Below are 19,192 nucleotides of genomic sequence, written 5' to 3' on the forward strand. Positions count from 1 at the left end.
AATAACATACTGTAGGTGTCATGGCAAACTACCACCCTTGTTGAATGACAACAGTTATTGTATTTGCTGTGTAAACTCAGATCCAGCAGGAAATGAGAAAGCAAAACATGTGCCTTCAATTAAACCCAATTTCAATGTTACTTCCAAGAAGAGCACATGGTCACGGTCATAATACTCAGTCAACATGACCCGAGTCAACAGCAGAGGGGGAGGCGGGACTTACAGGATAGTGCTGGATGATCATGCGGTTCAGCAAGGTGCCGACAGCGTAGAAGCAGCCCACGTTCAGGCCTGACAAACAAGACACGCTCATCAGATATCAGCAGAAAATGGCAACAAAAAAACGACACTTGGTTGCATCAAAGTGGACACGTCCTTTGCTTGTTGTGGAAGCAAACTAGCTGGCTGACAACCATTTCAACTAACATCTTGCAGCCAGCTGGCAAAGAGCAAAAGTTGCTGTTCAGCACCAAGGAATTCAAAGAAAGAATTTGATTTAAGAAAGACTGAAAAGGCACCCTTTTTTAAAATAAAACAGTTATTTCCTCAAATACAAAGCCCAAAAGCAGTGAAGTTGTCAGGTTGTGTAAATGGTAAATAAAAAGAGAATACAACAAATCCTTTTCAACTTATATTCAATTGAATAGACTGCAAAGACAAGATATTTCATGTTCACACTGAGAAACTTTCTTATTTTAAGCAGATAATCATGAAGTTAGAATTGAATGGCAGCAACACATTGCATTTTTTACCAGTGTGTTACATGGCCTTTCCTTTTAACAACACTCAGTAAAGGTTTGGGAACTGAGGAGACACATTTTTGAAGTGGAATTCTTTCCCATTCTTGCTTGATGTACAGCTTAAGTTGTTCAACAGTCTCCCTTCTCATATTTTAGCCTTCATAATGCACCACACATTTTCAACGGGAGACAGGTGTGGACTACAGGCAGGACAGTCTCGTCTTTTATTATGAAGCCACGCTGTTGTAACCCGTGGCTTGGCATCGTCTTGCTGAAATAAGCAGGGGCGTCCATGATAACAACATATGTTGCTCCAAAAACTGCATGTACCTTTCAGCATTAATGGTGCCTTCACAGATGTGTAAGTTACCCATGCCTTGGCCACTAATACACCCCCATACCATCACACATTTTACACTTTCACCCTAGAACATTCCGGATGGTTCTTTTCCTCTTCGGTCCACAGTTTCCAAAAACAATTTGAAATGTGGACTCGTCAGACCACAGAACACTTTTTCCACTTTGTATCAGTCCATCTTAGATGAGCTCGGGCCCAGCGAAGCGTTTCTGGGTGTTGTTGATAAATGGCTTTGGCTTTGCATAGGAGAGTTTTAACTTGCACTTACAGATGTAGCGACCAACTGTAGTTACTGACAGTGGTTTTCTGAAGTGTTCCTGAGCCCATGTGGTGATATCCTTTAAACACTGATGTGGCTTTTTGATACCTGAGGGATCCAAGGTGTGTAATATCATGGCTTACGTGCAGTGATTTCTCCACATTCTCTGAACCTTTTGATGATATTACGGAGCGTAGATGGTGAAATCCCTCAATTCCTTGTTGAGAAATGTTGTTCTTAAACAATTTGCTCAGGCATTTGTTGACAAAGTGGTGACCCTCGCCCCGTCCTTGTTTGTGAATGACTGAGCATTTCATGGAAGCTGCTTTTTATACCCAATCATGGCACCCACCTGTTCCCAATTAGCCTGTTCACCTGTGGGATTGTCATGTCTGTGTAATCATGTTTTGTTTTAAGTCATGTTTTGTTTAGTTATAGGACTCTTTAGTTTCTGTCTTTTCACTCCCTTGTCTTGTTTCCATGATTACCCCATTAGTTTCACCTGTTCCACGTTTGGACTCATTGTGCACTCTTGATTGTCACCATAGCAACCCATTAGTTTTCACCTGTCACGTCACGCACCTGTTTCACGTCTTGAGTCACGCACCTGTTTTCGTTAATCATGTCTGTAGTATTTAAGTTCAGTGTTTTTCAGTTTGTCTTTCTGACGACTTCACCACATTTATGCTTATGTACTCTCTTCATCCTCTAAGATCATGCTTCATGTCCCTTGTCAAAGTAAGTTTTTGTTCCATGTTTATAGTCTTTTTGTTTTTCATAGTTTGTTCTCCGCCACTGTGCGTGCTTTTCATTTGTACTTTTTTGCTACAGTCTTTTGGTTTCATAGTTTATTCTCCGCCACTGTGCGCGCTTTCGTTTATTCCTTTTTTTTTGATAATAATAAATAAATCATGTACCTTCATTCCCGTCTCGCCCGAGCCAACTTTCCGTTGCATCCCGGAAAAGCACACACCCAAGACCAAGTCATGACAGGGATGTTCCAAATAAGTCTTTGATGAGCATTCCTCAACTTTCTCACTCTTTTTTGCCACTTGTGCCAGCTTTTTTGAAACATGTTGCAGGCATCAAATTCCAAATGAGCTAATATTTGCAAAAAAGAAGAAAGTTTCTCAGTGTGAACATGAAATATCTTGTCTTTGCAGTCTATTCAATTGAATATAAGTTGTTTTATTTACCAAGGTGACATCTTCACTGCTTTGGGGTTTGTAGACACAATGCCTAAATGAACACACTACCTTTCAGAAAGAAAAGGAGGTAAGTATAGGAGTAAATACAGTACCTGGCAAAAGTTTGGATGCAAATGAATGACACATTGTCTACAAACTTTTGACTGGCAATGTTCAAACTAGTGTATGACCTTCTTCAAACACTTGCTATTTGAAACTCTCCTGTCCGGCCACGTTAAAGACAAACAATTGTCGATCCACCATTGTAGTCAGTGTCGACACCGTAGTGGATAATCTTCTTTTTCTCTATCTTCTTGTTATGCATACTTGCCAACCTTGAGACCTCCGATTTCGGGAGGTGGGGGGTGGGGGGCGTGGTCGGGGGTGGGGCGGGGCGTGGTTGGGGGGCGTGGTTAAGAGGGGAGGAGTATATTGACAGCTAGAATTCACCAAGTCAAGTATTTCATACACACACATATATATATATATATATATATATATATATATATATATATATAGATATAGATATAGATATCTACATCCTGAAAATATGCAAACAAAACTGTTTAGATAATTGATACTTCAAACTTGCATAAATAAATATTAAGGAATATAACATAACTTGGCTTAATGAATAAAATGCTAAAGTTGTTGATAAACAAGCAATTATTTTAATAATTAAATATGGTCATTTTAAATGAATTATGATAATTTAAAATCAATTATTTCAAATATGTTTATTTTAATGTATAATTCTATGGCTGGATGTAATAAGGAGTCACAAAAAAATACAAATAAAAATACAATTAATTTTGATGTTTTTAGCAAAATATAGTAAAAATGTATTTTTTATTTTTATTTTTTTTAATTAATAAATATATTTATTTTTAGGTAAAATAAACATAATAATACAATTTATCTTTAGTCTGGATGATTTTGTTCTTGTCACCCTGTTGTCCTCCCGTCATGAAAAAAGTCTGTCCTGGAGGGGGCGTGGCTTCCAGCTCCGGCGGAAAATCGGGAGATTTTCGGGAGAATATTTGTCCCGGGAGGTTTTCGGGAGAGGCGCTGAATTTCGGGAGTCTCCCGGGAAATTCGGGAGGGTTGGCAAGTATGGTTATGTGACATTCATCCTCCACTGTTGCCATTTCTAATATAAAGTAGTGTAAAGTTCTTATTTATATCTGTCAGTAAACTCACCATGGAAGCACTAAAACATACCGGTAAAGTGACTTTACATTGTTCATCCAAGGAACTTTACTTATTAGAGAGTTCAATCAATCAATCAATCAATTCCGGTCAGACGGTTTTTCACGGGACACATTTCGGGTGTTGTTGTTGCACTAGTGAGCCACGGATGAGGAGATGCTGCTCCGTTATTGATTGAAGTAAAGTGTGAATGTCATTAAAACAGTTAGCGCCATCTTTTGACACTTCTTCCACTCCCGTCCTTGCACACTACACCGCTACAACAAAGATGACGCTGTCCAAGTGGAGGCACGTAAATAAGACTGCCCACAAAACGGTGCATCCTGAAGAGATTGTCAGAAAGTGACTTGAAGATTGTCGGAGGCAGATATTTACATATATCCGAATTTAAGTTGTACTTCTTTCATTTCTTAGTCATATTTGAAAACAGCTCGTGTTTTCCATTTATTCTCTTGATGCTCTGTCAGCAAGTATACTATGTGTGATAACCTTGAGTTCTTTGGAATGTGTTTAGACTAGCATTTTGTTTTGTCTACAGAGATGGGACGAGAGAGAGGGTGGTGGGATCGGGAAGACAGACCATTTTGGGAGGCGCAATAGAATGTTCTATGGTTAGACTGGTCTCAATCAATCAATCAATCTTTATTTATATAGCCCTAAATCACAAGTGTCTCAAAGGGCTGCACAAGCCACAACGACATCCTCGGTACAAAGCCCACATACGGGCAAGGAAAAACTCACCCCAGTGGGACGTCGATGTGAATGACTATGAGAAACCTTGGAGAGGACCGCATATGTGGGTAACCCCCCCCCTCTAGGGGAGACCGAAAGCAATGGATGTCGAGTGGGTCTGACATAATATTGTGAGAGTCCAGTCCATAGTGGATCCAACATAATAGTAATCAATCAATGTATATTGGCAAAGCTTTGAGAATATACAACAAAATACCTATTCTGTCTCTGGTGGTTTTTCAACTCAGCTTTAAGTGTCGGAAAGAACTTGGGAGCGAATTGTGACTTGAATTCCCTGGGAGGAACAACTGGTCCAAAACGCAACAAGATGATGTGTAAAACATCATCCATGCAACATTTTGAGCAAAGAACCACCATTACATGTTATGTAGACCACAAGGAAGTCTTTGACATTTAGAAAATAATCATAATAATAATATGACTCCTTTAATGCGCCTTATAATCCGGTGCGCCTTTTGTATGAAAATAGACCTGAATAGACTTGCTCATCGGCAGTGCGCCTTTTAATCCGGTGCGCCCTATGGTCGTAAAAATACAGTACTCTGCAGTGAGACCCGCTCCACCCTTCTCGTTGGTCCGGAAACTTAAATCCAGGCTAATAATAGTTGTGGGAATCCGTGTGGGGTGAAATGTCTCCCAGGTGGAAGTTCACGTGAGGTCAAAGGTTCTGACCAGAGCGCCGCACCATCACACGAGGGCCTCTGTTAATCATTAGACAAAGTGTCAACAAACTTTGGACCCCTCCGAAGCTAACACGCTAACATCCTCCTTACGCTAATAGCCTGTTTGCATTTTTATGAGATTGGCTGATAAGATCATCTTTGAGAAGGTGCGGAAGGAGATCAGTTGATAAGGTCAGTTTTATTAGTTGTTTATTTGTCACATGTTGCTGGCATCAAATTCTAAAGTTTATGATTATTTGCAAAAAAAAAAAAAGTTTATCAGTTTGAACATCAAATATGTTGTCTTTGTAGCATATTCAACTGAATATGGCTTGAAAAGGATTTGCAAATCATTGTATTCCGTTTATATTTACATCTAACACAATTTCCCAACTCATATGGAAATGGGGTTTGTGTATATACATATACATATACATATACATATACATATACATATATGTTTATTTATTATTTTATGTATTTAAAAGGGCTGTTTGCAACTTGCTCACAGTTATATTTTGCAAACAAAAAATATAACAAGACAACCACCTGCTAGGTTTATGTTACCATTAGTAAGTGTCTATATTTTCCTCAATTAGTAATTATATAGAATAAAAAATGCTTAGCGCCCTGTAGGCATCAGTTGCCAACAACCCCTTTTAGTGGAATTTTCCAGGGACCCACTCAAATCCCCACCTGTGTGTCCTGGGGAGTCACCACTTTCAAAACCACTGCAGACGAACATTTTTTAGCCTTCTGAAGAAATTGACAATTGTGGCCAATTATGCAAATTTGACAACGTCATCTAGATGCAACCCGCCCCCACTGCACTGGTAAAAGATAAAACAAACACTCAAAATCCAGAAATGATGTGTAAACAAAGTCATGTTTACCTCATTGAGGGTCGTATACTCAAGGGTCAGATCACATTCTAGTTACGGAGAGTTTGTGACACCATCTCATTCCACTGTGCGGGGGTACCTAATGATTTGGCCTACCATAGGTGACGACGAGGAGGATGAAGGGCCTGTTGCGCAGAAGCCTGAGAATGGAGGCGGTGTAGGAGTACTGCTCGGGTGGGATGCTTCGGGCGGTGGCTTGAGCTTGAGTGGGAGGGAGTTTAGGACGCTCCTGGAAGACTGGCACAAAGAAAGTAATCAAGTTACTTGATTTCATAAGTTTATTTTGCATTAGTTACTTCCTATCTTGTGCTGCTGTTATGTCAACAACTCATTCCCTGACAACAATTGATGCACACCACTCCTTAAATCTGCACTGCTGGGTTTGACCTGTCCACTACTCATTATTACTATGTTTATATTCCTGGTTATTGTAAGGATAAGTCTAACTCATTACTACTATGTTTATATTCCTGGTTATTGTCAGAGGTGGGTAGTAACGCGCTACATTTACTCCGTTACATCTACTTGAGTAACTTTTGGGATAAATTGTACTTCTAAGAGTAGTTTTAATGCAACATACTTTTACTTTTACTTGAGTATATTTATAGAGAAGAAACGCTACTTTTATCTACATTCAGCTCGCTACTCGCTACTAATTTTTATCGATCTGTTAATGCACGCTTTGTTTGTTTTGGTCTGTCAGACAGACCTTCATAGTGCCTGCGTTTCAACAAATACAGTCACTGGTGACGTTCACTCCGTTCCACCAATCAGATGCAGTCACTGGTGACGTTGGACCAATCAAACAGAGCCAGGCGGTCACATGACCTGACTTAAACAAGTTGAAAAACTTATTGGGGTGTTACCATTTAGTGGTCAATTGTACGGAATATATACTGTACTGTGCAATCTACTAATAAAAGTTCCAATCAATCAATCAAAAGTGTGAAGGAAAAAAGACAATTTTTTTATTTCAACCGTACATCCCGTCAAAAGCCTAAAGACTGACTGCACAGTTCCTGTCTTCACAATAAAAGTGCCGCTCCAACGCGCCTGCGCTTTCTAAATAAGAGTCTCCGAAAGCCAGCGCAAACAAGCTAGCAAGCTACGGAGTTTGCCGCCAATGTATTTCTTGTAAAGTGTATAAAAACGAATATGGAAGCTGGACAAATAAGATGCCAAAAACCAACCACTTTCATGTGGTATTAGACAGAAAGGAGGAACTTTTTTTCTCCTCCATTTGAAAACGTGGACGTTTGTCATCACTACTGTCTGATTACAATCAATGCAAGTCATCAGAATCAGGTAATACACCAACTTATATTCTTGTCTTCATGAAAGAAAGGAATCTATATGTGTTAAACATGCATGTATATTCATTAAAACACTATTAACATGTAAACAAAAACGGCAAAAATAAATAAATATAAATTATATACTGTATATATCAATGTATGTATATATATATATATATATATATATATATATATATATATATATATACATACGGTACACACATATATATATATATATATATATATATATATATATATATATATATGTGTGTGTGTATATATATATATATATATATATATATATATATATATATATATATATATATATATATATGTATATGTGTGTGTGTGTATATATATATATATATATATATATATATATATATATGATATGTGTGTGTATGTTACTCATCAGTTACTCAGTACTTGAGTAGTTTTTTTACAACATACTTTTTACTTTTACTCAAGTAAATATTTGGGTGACTACTCCTTACTTTTACTTGAGTAATAAATCTCTAAAGTAACAGTACTCTTACTTGAGTACAATTTCTGGCTACTCTACCCACCTCTGGTTATTGTAACGATAAGTCTAACTCATTATTACTATGTTTATATTCCTGGTTATTGTAAAGATAAGTGTTTAAAATTATTTAAGACTTTATCGTGTCCAAAAAAATTAAAGAGTTTGCCTTCTTTATGGTACTAATGGTTATTAAGGACTGTTGTTGATGTGAAACGACCACTTAGTGGTTGCCAAAAAGTGATTCAAGGTAATATTTTCATGGCGACACATCTTATATGTGCATAAATGACTAGGACGAGTATTGCATAAATCATAATAAAATCCACACTGTAGTGTTCACATGTTGAAGTACCCTTTATAAAGTTGAAAACAACCCCAAACGACCACTTAGTGGTTGCCAAAAAGTGATTCAAGGTAATATTTTCATGGCGACACATCTTATATGTGCATAAATAACTAGCACAGGGGTCGGCAACCTTTACCAGTCAAAGAGCCATTTTGACCAGTTTCACAAATTAAAGAAAACAATGGGAGCCACAAAAATCTTTTGAAATTTAAAATGAAATAACACTGCATACAAAGTTTGTATGCAGTGAGGGAGCAGGGTTGGGGTGGGGGCGGGGTTTGATGGTAGCAGGGGTGTATAATGTAGCCCGGAAGAGTCAGGGCTGCATGGGATTCTGGGTATTTGTTCTGTTGTGTTTATGTTGTGTTAAGGTGCAGATGTTCTCCCGAAATGTGTTTGTCATTCTTGTTTGGTTTTGGTTCAAAGTGTGGCGCATTATTAGTAAGAGTGTTAAAGTTGTTTTAAATGGCCACCGTCAGTGTAACCTGTGTGGCTGTTGACCAAGTATGCCTTGCTGTCACTTATGTGTTCAAGCAGAAGATGCATATAACAAAAGGCTGGGCTGGCACGCTGTCTATACAGATTGTAGAGGGCGCTAAATGATGTACCATCATGACGCGCCCTTATTATTATTGTAAGGGTGAAAATCGGAGAATATTAATCCCGGGAGTTTTCTGCGACAGGCACTGAAATCCGGAAGTCTCCCGGGAAAATCGTAGGGCTGCAGCTAACGATTATTTTTCTATCGATTAATCTATAGATTATTTTTTAGATTAATCGGTTAATCTATAGATTATTTTTTAGATTAATCTATAGATTATTTTTCCTTTTACCGATTTTTTTTTTTATTTAAAATGAAGAGGAAAAAATAAATGTAGGCCAGTTTTTTCAAAAGGCATGGCTTTTATTTCCAAAAAAAAAAGTATGGCCACTCAGTCAACATTGACAACAACATGACAAAATATTCTGTAACAATGTAAACATTTAAAACTTTTAACATTTAACAAAATTAAAAGTAGCTTATTTGCTTTTTAATGTGCAAATATAAAAGTAAACATCCAGTGCAAATCTTAATATTCTGGAATAGTATAAGCATTTCAAAAGTAAAAGTATTGCTTATTTTGCTTTAAAATGTGCAAAAATAAAGATAAACATCCAATACAAAAAAGTGCAAAACGGAAATATTCTGTAACAAGTGTAAACATTTCAACAAAAGTAAAAGTATTGCTTATTTGCTAAAATGTGCAAAAATAAAGCTAAACATCCAATACAAAAAAGTGTACAGTGTAAACATTTCAACAAAAGTAAAAGTATTGCTTATTTTGCTTAATAACACAACAATGATAGTATGATTAAAGTGAAAGTTAATTGTTGGTTTGTACATAGTATATGTAACTGTTAATGTTGTAAAAGGTATTTGCACAACTAATTAACGTTAGCGTTTGTGACACGTCTTGTGCCGTGGGGTTCTTTCAGGACCGACAGACTGAACGCCAGACGGCTTTGCCAGGTTTACAATCTTTTCATTTTACACAAAGTCTTTTCTCTTCCAACTCTTTTCTCTTTCTTTCCTCGCTTTTCAGCTCCTCTTCCTCGCTCGCTCGTCGTCCCCTGTCTCTTGCGGCGTCGCTCCCGGCGCGCCCCGCCTCGCCGCTGCCGCCTCTCCACAGCGTTAAAGAGGAGCGCGTCTTTGTAAACACTGAACAGGCACGCCAAACGCGCCTCTCAGAGCAAACGGTGCTTTAGTTTATGAATTTACAACGCAGATACAAATGACACATTCATGTTTTTGTGTAATAATGACAACGTATACGCACGCGGACGATTGACTTGTTGATGGTGATGGCAAGAACGCTGTCGGGGGTTTTCTTTTCAAATGTTCGTTCATAGCCGTTGTGCTGCTATGATAGGCCATTTCCGCTCGACACAGTGTGCATACAACAACATTATTAGGCCATTTATTGAAATACTCCGACACTTTTGACGACTTTTGGCGTGCTTTTTTCCCCTCGCTCGCATCGTCTGCTTTGCGCTCCGCCATGACAGTAGTGTGACGTAAATATGCGACGCGCCGACGCACAAAAACGGCGTCGACGTATTTACGTAACCGATGACGTCGACTACGTCGACGCGTCGTTTCAGCCTTAGTCGGCAAGTATGCAGTTGAGCCCCTTCAGAGTGATCAAAGAGCCGCATGCGGCTCCGGAGCCGCGGGTTGCCGACCCCTGGACTAGGACGAGTATTGCATAAATCATAATAAAATCCACACTGTAGTGTTCACATGTTGAAGTACCCTTTATAAAGTTGAAAACAACCCCAAACGACCACTTAGTGGTTGCCAAAAAGTGATTCAAGGTAATATTTAGATGGTGACACATCTTATATGTGCATAAATGACTAGGAGGAGTATCACATACATCATAATAAAGTAGTGTTCACATGTTGAAGCACCCTTTATAAAGCCCACGTGACATTATGGCTGCCACCAGCAGAGACATTGTTGATGAATGTAATATGTTGAAGGGAAAAAAAAAGATCCCTCCATCTATTTTCTTTCACTTGCCCTCATATTTTCTCCCGTTTTAATCAACTATCAACAATCTGTTTTTATTTCAATGCCGATAAATGCTATTTAGACAAATGCCCGTGTGTGGGCGGAGTCTGCTAAAGCTGAAAAGTATGTGAAAAATATGTTTATATGCTGTGGACAATGTCAGAAGAAGATGGTCTAAGAAGACCAAGTGAGCCAAGATGTTGTGGAGTTTCAACTTAAAGCCAACATTCAAAACTGTAAATTCCTACTCAAGCCCATTTGTGTCCCTTCCCCATAGTTGTTCAACACTCCATAGCCCACCTGCTTGGGCTTGGATGAGTCGTGGCTGCAGATGGCGGACAATCCCGACACACGGCTTAGTGCACGCGTGTGTCAAAGTGTGGGCGTCGTGATGGCACTATCTTGTGACAATCAGACGAGTCAGCACATGAGAGTGCAGTGCAAAGATGGCACATCCTGATAGCAGATAGAAAGCCTTCACCATCCAGGTCACACCAACAACTGCAGAAAAACATGCTAGCATAGCCTACAGTACGTGGACTACAAACATCCTCAAAGTTTGGAGGTCATTAAGGTCATGTCTACACTTAGTGGTTTAAATAAATAAAAAAATAAAATACCAATGATCGTCACCCCCTTCAACACATAATTTTTTTAGCCTAAGCCCCGTGTCAGCCACACTAAACCAGCATTTAAGTAACCCCTGCTTGGACACGGGTAAGTCAGCCGTGTAATTCTTGATTCTCCGGCACTTAGCTTTGTATGGACTCATTGATCCTTTACAAAGTCAGTTCGGAGAGGAAGTGACACCAGAAAGACCACGCCCCACACAGGAAGAGACATCAGAAAGAACGCACCACAGGCAGCTTCATAACAAAGATGGATGCGGATCATCCAGACATGCCACTGGCTGCTGCGCTCTGCCACCCGAAATGTTTCCTTCATGGCCTGACGTAGAGCTTGACCCCCAACTCCCAGGTCCCTCATCAGCCTTATTGTTGATGTTGCCACAAAGCCCCGACATCCAACTTCTACAGGGCAGACTTGTAACCTCCAGCCTCGCCGTTCAGCCTCTGCAGCGAGCTCTGCATACCAGAGCTTTTCCCGCTCAAAAGCTTCCTCCACCGCATCCTCCCAAGGGACTGTGAGTTCAACGAAGTACACGATGTGCTGGGAGTTGGACCACAGGACTAGGTCAGGCCGCAAGTTAGTAATTGCTATCTCTGGTGGAACGATGAGTTTCTTATACACGTACATCAGCATCTGCCAGTCCCGGGCTACCTCCAGCTGTCCCAACCTGGGCCTTGATGGTGTCTTTCGTTGCCTTTGTTCCCCCTCTCTAACAAAGGCAACTGGCATATTCAGGTTGGGTGTCCTGGGTGGGAAGGAGTTGTTGGTTGTTCTCCTGCTTTCCAGGGTTGCTGCCAAACATTTGAGTACTTCGTTGTGTCTCCAGGTGTATCGTCCTTGGGAGGGGCCCACTTTACACCCAGTGAGGATGTGTCTGAGTGTAGCTGGTGTTGAGCACAGGGGGCATGATGGATCTTCACCCAGCCATTGGTTGAGGTTTTTGGGGGTGGGAAGGACATCATGGGTTGCTTGAAGTAGGAAACTTACCCTACTCGATTCCATCTCCCATATGTCCCTCCAGCTGATCTTCCGTTTCTCCAACCCTTCCCACCTTGTCCACTGGCCCTGCTTAGCTTGCGCCACAGCCTTGGCATATCTATTCGACTCTTCCCGTCGACGGACCTTGGCCACGAGCAGCTTGCGCCGTTCATCCTTGTTCCAGGAAGATCAAGTCTTTCCAAGTCCCAAACCGGCTTTTCCATGCTGGACTTGGCCCACAATGTCAGCGTGGTGAAGAGCAGATTTTGCCTGCTGTACTGCGTTCTTAGCTAACCACTTCTTCCCTGCTGTCAGATTTGGGGCAGCAGCTCGGACCACAGTATCCTTCGACTCTGTTAGGGTCATCTCGAGCCTCACTTTGGAGCATGTGAACTCCTCCGTCAGGCTAGAGAGAGGCAGTTTGAGTAATCCATGACCATACAGGCCGATGCTGCTCAGGCATCGAGGGACACCTAGCCACTTTCTTACGTAAGAGCTGATTGTTCTTTTCATTTTCTCCACTCTGGTGAGGGAGATACCATACATGGTTAGTGGCCACATGAGGCGGGGTAGTAACCCGACCTGGAGGCACCAGATTTTCAGCTTACCAGGCAGTATAGAGCTGTCAATGTTCTTCAGACCTTTGGTGACTTCTTGCCTTAGCTTGTCTGCTTGCTCAGTGTCCTTCAGATTTGAGTCATACCACCTTCCCAGGCTCTTAATTGGCTTCTCTGACACAGTTGGAATGGGTTCTTCACCAATGACAAACCTTTGTTCTGTCAGTTTGCCTTTGATGATGGAGATGCTTCTTGATTTTGAGGCCTTGAATTTCATTCTGGCCCCAGTGATGTTCTCATGAAGCTTCCCTAGTAGGCGCCTGGTGCAGGGTGCTGCAGTTGTTATGGTTGTCATGTCAACCATATAGGCCCTGAGAGGAGGTAGGCGGATTTCCGAACTCAGCTGTTCGCCACCCACTACCCACTTGGATGCCCGCATAATGACTTCCATTGCCATGATGAAGGCCAACGGGGAGATGGTACACCCTGCCATTATTCTAACCTCCATATGGTGCCAAGTGGTGGTGAAGGCTGGCGTGGTAAAACAGAGCTGCAGATCTTCAAAGTATGCCTTGACAAGGTTGGTGATGATCTCTGGTATCCTGAAGAAGTCGAAGGATGCCCAGAGGAAACTGTGTGGGACAGAACCAAATGCATTGGCAAGGTCTAGGAAGATTATGTGGAGATCTCTCCTCTCTTTCTTCACAGCCTGGATTTGATGCCAGATTATGCTGGTGTGTTCGAGGCATCCGGAGAACCCTGGGATTCCTGCTTTTTGGACTGAGGTATCTACAAGTCTGTTCTTGTCCAGGTAGTAGGTCATCCTCTGGGCAACTAGGCTGAAGAAAATCTTACCCTCTACATTGAGGAGGCTGATGGGACGGAACTGGCTGATATCTGTAGATTCCTTCTCCTTGGGAATCAAGACTCCTCCGGCCCGACGCCATGCTTTGGGTATGATTCCCTTCTCCCGAGCCACCCTCATTAGCCGCCACAGGAAGCGAAGTACATCAGGGGCACTCTTGTAGAGTCGATACGGAACTCCATTTGGCCCTGGGGCTGATGATGCTCTCGCCCGCTTTACTGCTTTCTCCACTTCACTCCACTTTGGGGGGGCTAATGTCCATCTGGTGTTGTGGTTGTTCAATTGGTGGGATGTCCGACGGAATAGCTGTCTGCATGTTCTTCTTGTCATCCACAAACATTTCTTCCAGATGTTTCTCCAGTTCCTGCTTAGACGTTTTTAGGTTTCCCCCTTTTTCTTCAGTGAAAAGTGATTTCACAAATTTAAAGGGGTCCTTGAAAAAAACTTGATCTTGCACATTCTTTCTTTTTCCGCTGTTCTCGCAGGTTTTCTGCTCGTCTCAGGGTTGTTAACAGGCTTTTGATGTTTCCCTGGAGATTGTTAATGCCTTCTTTCTCGCTGTCTGAAGCCTTCCTCCACTGCTTCTTAAGGTGTCTTCTCTCCCGAATCAGGCATTCTATCTCCTGCTGCCGTCTGGACTTGCATTGTGGTACTTGCATTTATGTAACATTTTCATTAAATGTAATATTGCCTGACAAAAAGTGATTCAACGTAATATTTTGATATTTACACATCGCGTATTTTACTAGAATACCCTTATGGCAGGGGTGCTCATTACGTCGATCGCGAGCTACCGGTCGATCTCGGAGGGTGTGTCAGTCGATCACCAGCCAGGCATTAAAAAAAATAGTCCTAAAAATGAGCGATCATAAATCTTCACTATGACGTCACTTTCGTCACTTGATTGACATTCACGGCACCCGAGGGTCTTCTGAGATGACGCTGGCTGCTGCCAGCTCATTAAAATTACCGACAGGAAAGCGAGAAACACTTTATTTCAACAGACTCTGGCGCCGTACCTGTCGTCAAAACTCCAAAGACCGACTGCACAGTTGCACAGATGCGCTAACAAAATAAGAGTCTCAGAAAGCTGGCGTGCACAAGCTAGCAAGCTACGGAGTTTGCCGACAATGTATTTCTTGTAAAGTGTATACAAAGGAGTTCGGGAGCTGGACAAATAAGATGCCAAAAACCAACCACTTTCATGTGGTATTGTACAGAAAGGAGGACTTTTTTTCTCCTCCATTCGAAAATGCGGACGTTATCATCACCACTGTCTGATTCCAATCAATGCAAGTCATCAGAATCAGGTAATACACCAACTTATATTCTTGTCTTCATGAAAGAAAGGAATCTATATGTGTTAAACATGCTTGTATTATCTTTTAACACCTTTAACTTATTAACAATATTAACTATATGTGTTAAACATGCTTGTATTATCTTTAAACACCTTTAACTTGTTAACAATATTAACTCTATGTGTTAAACATGCTTGTATTATCTTTAAACACCTTTAACTTGTTAACAATATTAACTATATGTATTAAACATTCTTGTATTATCATTAAACACCTTTAATTTATTAACAATATTAACTATATGTTAAACATGCTTGTATTATCATTAAACACCTTTAACTTGTTAACAATATTAACTATATGTGTTAAACATGCTTGCATTATCTTTAAACACCTTTAACTTGTTAACAATATCAACTATATGTATTAAACATACTTGTATTATCATTAAACACCTTTAATTTTTAACAATATTAACTATATGTGTTAAACATGCTTGCATTATCATTAAACACTTTTAACTTGTTAACAAAAACATATATTTCATAAATAAGTAAATATAAATTATATATATATGAATGAGGTAGATCCCCACGACTTGATCAATTGAAAATGAGCTCGCCTGCAGAAAAAGTGTGAGCACCCCTGCCTTATGGGCATTACATATATTAAAATCAAGTACCTACTGTACTGTTGACTTGATATACCCTTTTTTTTTACCCAGACGGCCACTTTGCTGCTGCCAAAATATGATTTAAAGTAATATTTTGATATATGTAATGCCCATAAGGGTATTCTAGTAAAGATGAGATGTGTCAGATCTGGCCCGCAAACACCTGGAAATGATACGTGTCAATAAAGTACTTCATATTTTCTCACTACATGTAATGGATTGTTTTAATTTTGATAGAAAAAATATATGTAAAAAATATATATGTATTGCTTGAAATTGCATGTCTTTTAAACTATAATAGTATCCATTATTGCAACAAATATTACAGTATATTATCATACTTTCCAAACATTTTTTGTCTAAATAAAAATAAATACTTGCTTGACTTGTGATTTTACAGCAAACTATTCATCAAATTAATACAAATGACAATACATTTTACGGTGTTCTTTACAGCATATTACTGTAAATTGAAAAAAACTAAAATTCTGGCACATGGTCAGGATTGTACCACCTCTGTCTCAATTTGAGCCAGGAAAAAACCCGGCCTATGGGAATCCCAAATACACAAAAACGGGTACCAGCAGGTAAGAAAAATAGAATTTTGCATAATGTGACTAGGGATGTCCCGATCCAGGTTTTTGCACTTCCGATCCGATACCGATATTGTTTTTGCACTTCCGATCCGATACCGATACTGACCGATACTGGCCTATCCGAGCATGTATTAAAGTTTAAAGTTATTTAGCCTACTTAGTTGTCAGAATCATGTTGAAAAGGGTTTTAGTACTCTTGATAACAACTAGCCAGCTGAATTAGGGGAGTTTGAATAATACACAATGGTTGGTAACAAGAAACTGACCTGTTTATTCAAGGATAAACACAAAATAGACAAAATTATACATGACAAACAGAAATGGCAACATTGAACTAGGGCTGGGCGATATGGCCTTTTTTTAATATTGCGATATTTTAAGGCCATATTGGGATACACCATATATATCTCGATATTTTGCCTTAGCCTTGAATGAACACTTGATGCATATAATCACAGCAGTATGATGATTTTGTGTGTTTTGATTGATTGAGACTTTTATTAGTAGGTTGCACAGTGAAGTACATATTCCGTACAATTGACCACTAAATGGTAACACCCCAATAAGTTTTTCAACTTGTTTAAGTCGGGGTCCACTTAAATTGATTCATGATACAGATATATACTATCAGATATATACTATCATCATAATACAGTCATCACACAAGATAATCACATTGAATTATTTACATTATTTATAATCCAGGGTGTGGAGGGGGGCGCCGGATGTAAGTGTCATAAAGACAGCCAAAAGAGTTTGATATGAGAATAAATCTAAAGTTAAAATATAGTGTAGAAATGCACCCATTTGCAAGAAATGTAGTCTTGATTTTCAAAATTTTCTTTCAAGGCTTGCATGTCTACATTAAAACATTCTTCTTCATACTGCATTAATATATGCTACTTTTAAACTTTCATGCAGAGAAGGAAATCACAACTAAATAGATCACTAATTTTTTCAGACGGTGTTGATCTGGAAATTTTTGCCTTGGCATTTTGATGGTGTGGGCGTGTGGCACCGAATGGAGATAAGCGTCTCGACAGACATCACAATATTTGAACAATGATGACGAAAACTGTTTTCTCTGTCGTGTCCGTGTGTCGAAAATTGTTATGCGCTTATTTTTTTATTTGATTTTGTGCGTGGCATAGATTTGCCGTGCGCAGAGGACGCTTGAGCAGGCGCGCACCTTAGCGGCTGCGCTAACATCACAGCTAACGTTAGCCATGCTGCTACCTCTCTGCTCGGGGAGGACGTATACGTATGTGACGTATGACGTGACAGTATGTGACGTATGCATACCTGCCAACTTTTGAAATCAGAAAAACCTAGTAGCCAGGGTCCAGGGGCCGCAGGCCCCGGTAGGTCCAGGACAAAGTCCAGGTGGGGGGTTCAGGCTTTGCCCCCCGACGCAAAATGATTATTAGCATTCAGACAGGTTAAAATGTTGCTAAAACCATCACTTTTCTATCAGTCACAGTGACTTTTCAAAACAAAAATATTACAGCAAAAATCATATGGGTTGATTGACATGTTTATTCTGTAAGCTAACTTCAATAGTTTGAAATTATTTTGACAGTTAATGCCAGTTATCCTGTCAACCTTTCACAAGACTTCTATTTGTTAATTGAAAGTATAAACACTTTTTACAGTAAACAAATGGTAAAACAGTACTAAACAATTCCATTAAAAGAAAAATTGGTGTCATTATTAACTTTCTGTCCAAGCTTGTATAATCTACTGCCTTGTTCAATTGTAAAAAATATTCTGTGCCTAAAATTCACATTTCTATCACAATTATCATACTGTAAACATGGTAAGCTAACTTCATTAAAATTAATAGTCCTGTCAATAGCATGGAATTACAATTCAAATGTAGTTTTTTTGTAAGCCTTTCAAAAGACTTCAAAATATGAAAAATTTATGAAAATTAATTTAAGCCATCAGACACTTGAAAAGTGGCACATCACATCTCTAATGTAATCATTTGAACTTTTCAACAGAAATAGCACTGCAAAAATATTAAGGACATACTTCTGTATTTTGGTAGTTATGCTGTCAACATTTAACAAGATTTCTTCAACTTGGACTTGAAAGCATAAATAGTATAAACACTTTTAACAGTATAACAGTACTAAACAATTCCAATAGATAACATTGGTGTCATTACCTTTTTGTGGCTAAAATCCTAATTTATTCTATCAGATTGATCATACTGCAAAAATGATATGGTAACTTTATGATAAGTTTACTTGAAGTGGCATAAAACACTGAAGTGATTGTTCCTATAACCCCTTTGTTTCAAATGTTTGTTCCACTTGTGGCAGTCGGGCACCAGCATACCATCTTTGACAACTTGAAGTGGCATAAAACACTGAAAGTGATTGTTCCTATAACCCCTTTGTTTTAAATGTTTTATGCCACTTCAAGTTGTCAAAGACGTGCTGTGAAATACAGCCGACAGGATTGCGCACCAAACACGAAGCAAGGCCAAAGTGATTGCATGGTGCAGGAGAACAAAGGACTTCTTTCATTTAAGGTTTGTGATAAACCATCAAACTCATTCGTTAAAGGGACTCTATAGTAATATAAAGCGAGTTTTTCTGGACATTATCATGCAAGAAAAGTTTATTTTTGGGACCGCGATCACCGCGTAATGATTTTTAAAGGTTGCATTACAAACATTTAACTGTCCCATGTGATCAGCCAGTGCGATTGGAAGTCCATGCTCAATTATTGCCTCCGTAAATAAAACTTCGGCATTTATCACATCCAAAGAATCTGTTTGGGCGACGAAAAACGTT

General features: G+C 39.6%; 1 protein-coding gene across 3 annotated transcripts in view; it reads right to left on the bottom strand.

The window, feature by feature from the left end:
- LOC133623653 (choline/ethanolamine transporter flvcr2b-like) overlaps nt 1-19,192 on the bottom strand; it is a 67,555-nt gene that overhangs the window by 30,582 nt on the left and 17,781 nt on the right. For all 3 annotated transcript variants that reach the window (XM_061986907.2, XM_061986906.2, XM_061986908.2), the window contains exons 3-4: nt 6,167-6,307; nt 224-291 (exon numbers count right to left, since the gene is read on the bottom strand). In XM_061986907.2, coding sequence (XP_061842891.1) covers nt 224-291; nt 6,167-6,307 — 209 coding nt within the window. The remainder of the gene's footprint in view (nt 1-223; nt 292-6,166; nt 6,308-19,192) is intronic.

Source organism: Nerophis lumbriciformis, linkage group LG26, assembly GCF_033978685.3.
Source record: "Nerophis lumbriciformis linkage group LG26, RoL_Nlum_v2.1, whole genome shotgun sequence".
NCBI lineage: Eukaryota > Metazoa > Chordata > Actinopteri > Syngnathiformes > Syngnathidae > Nerophis > Nerophis lumbriciformis.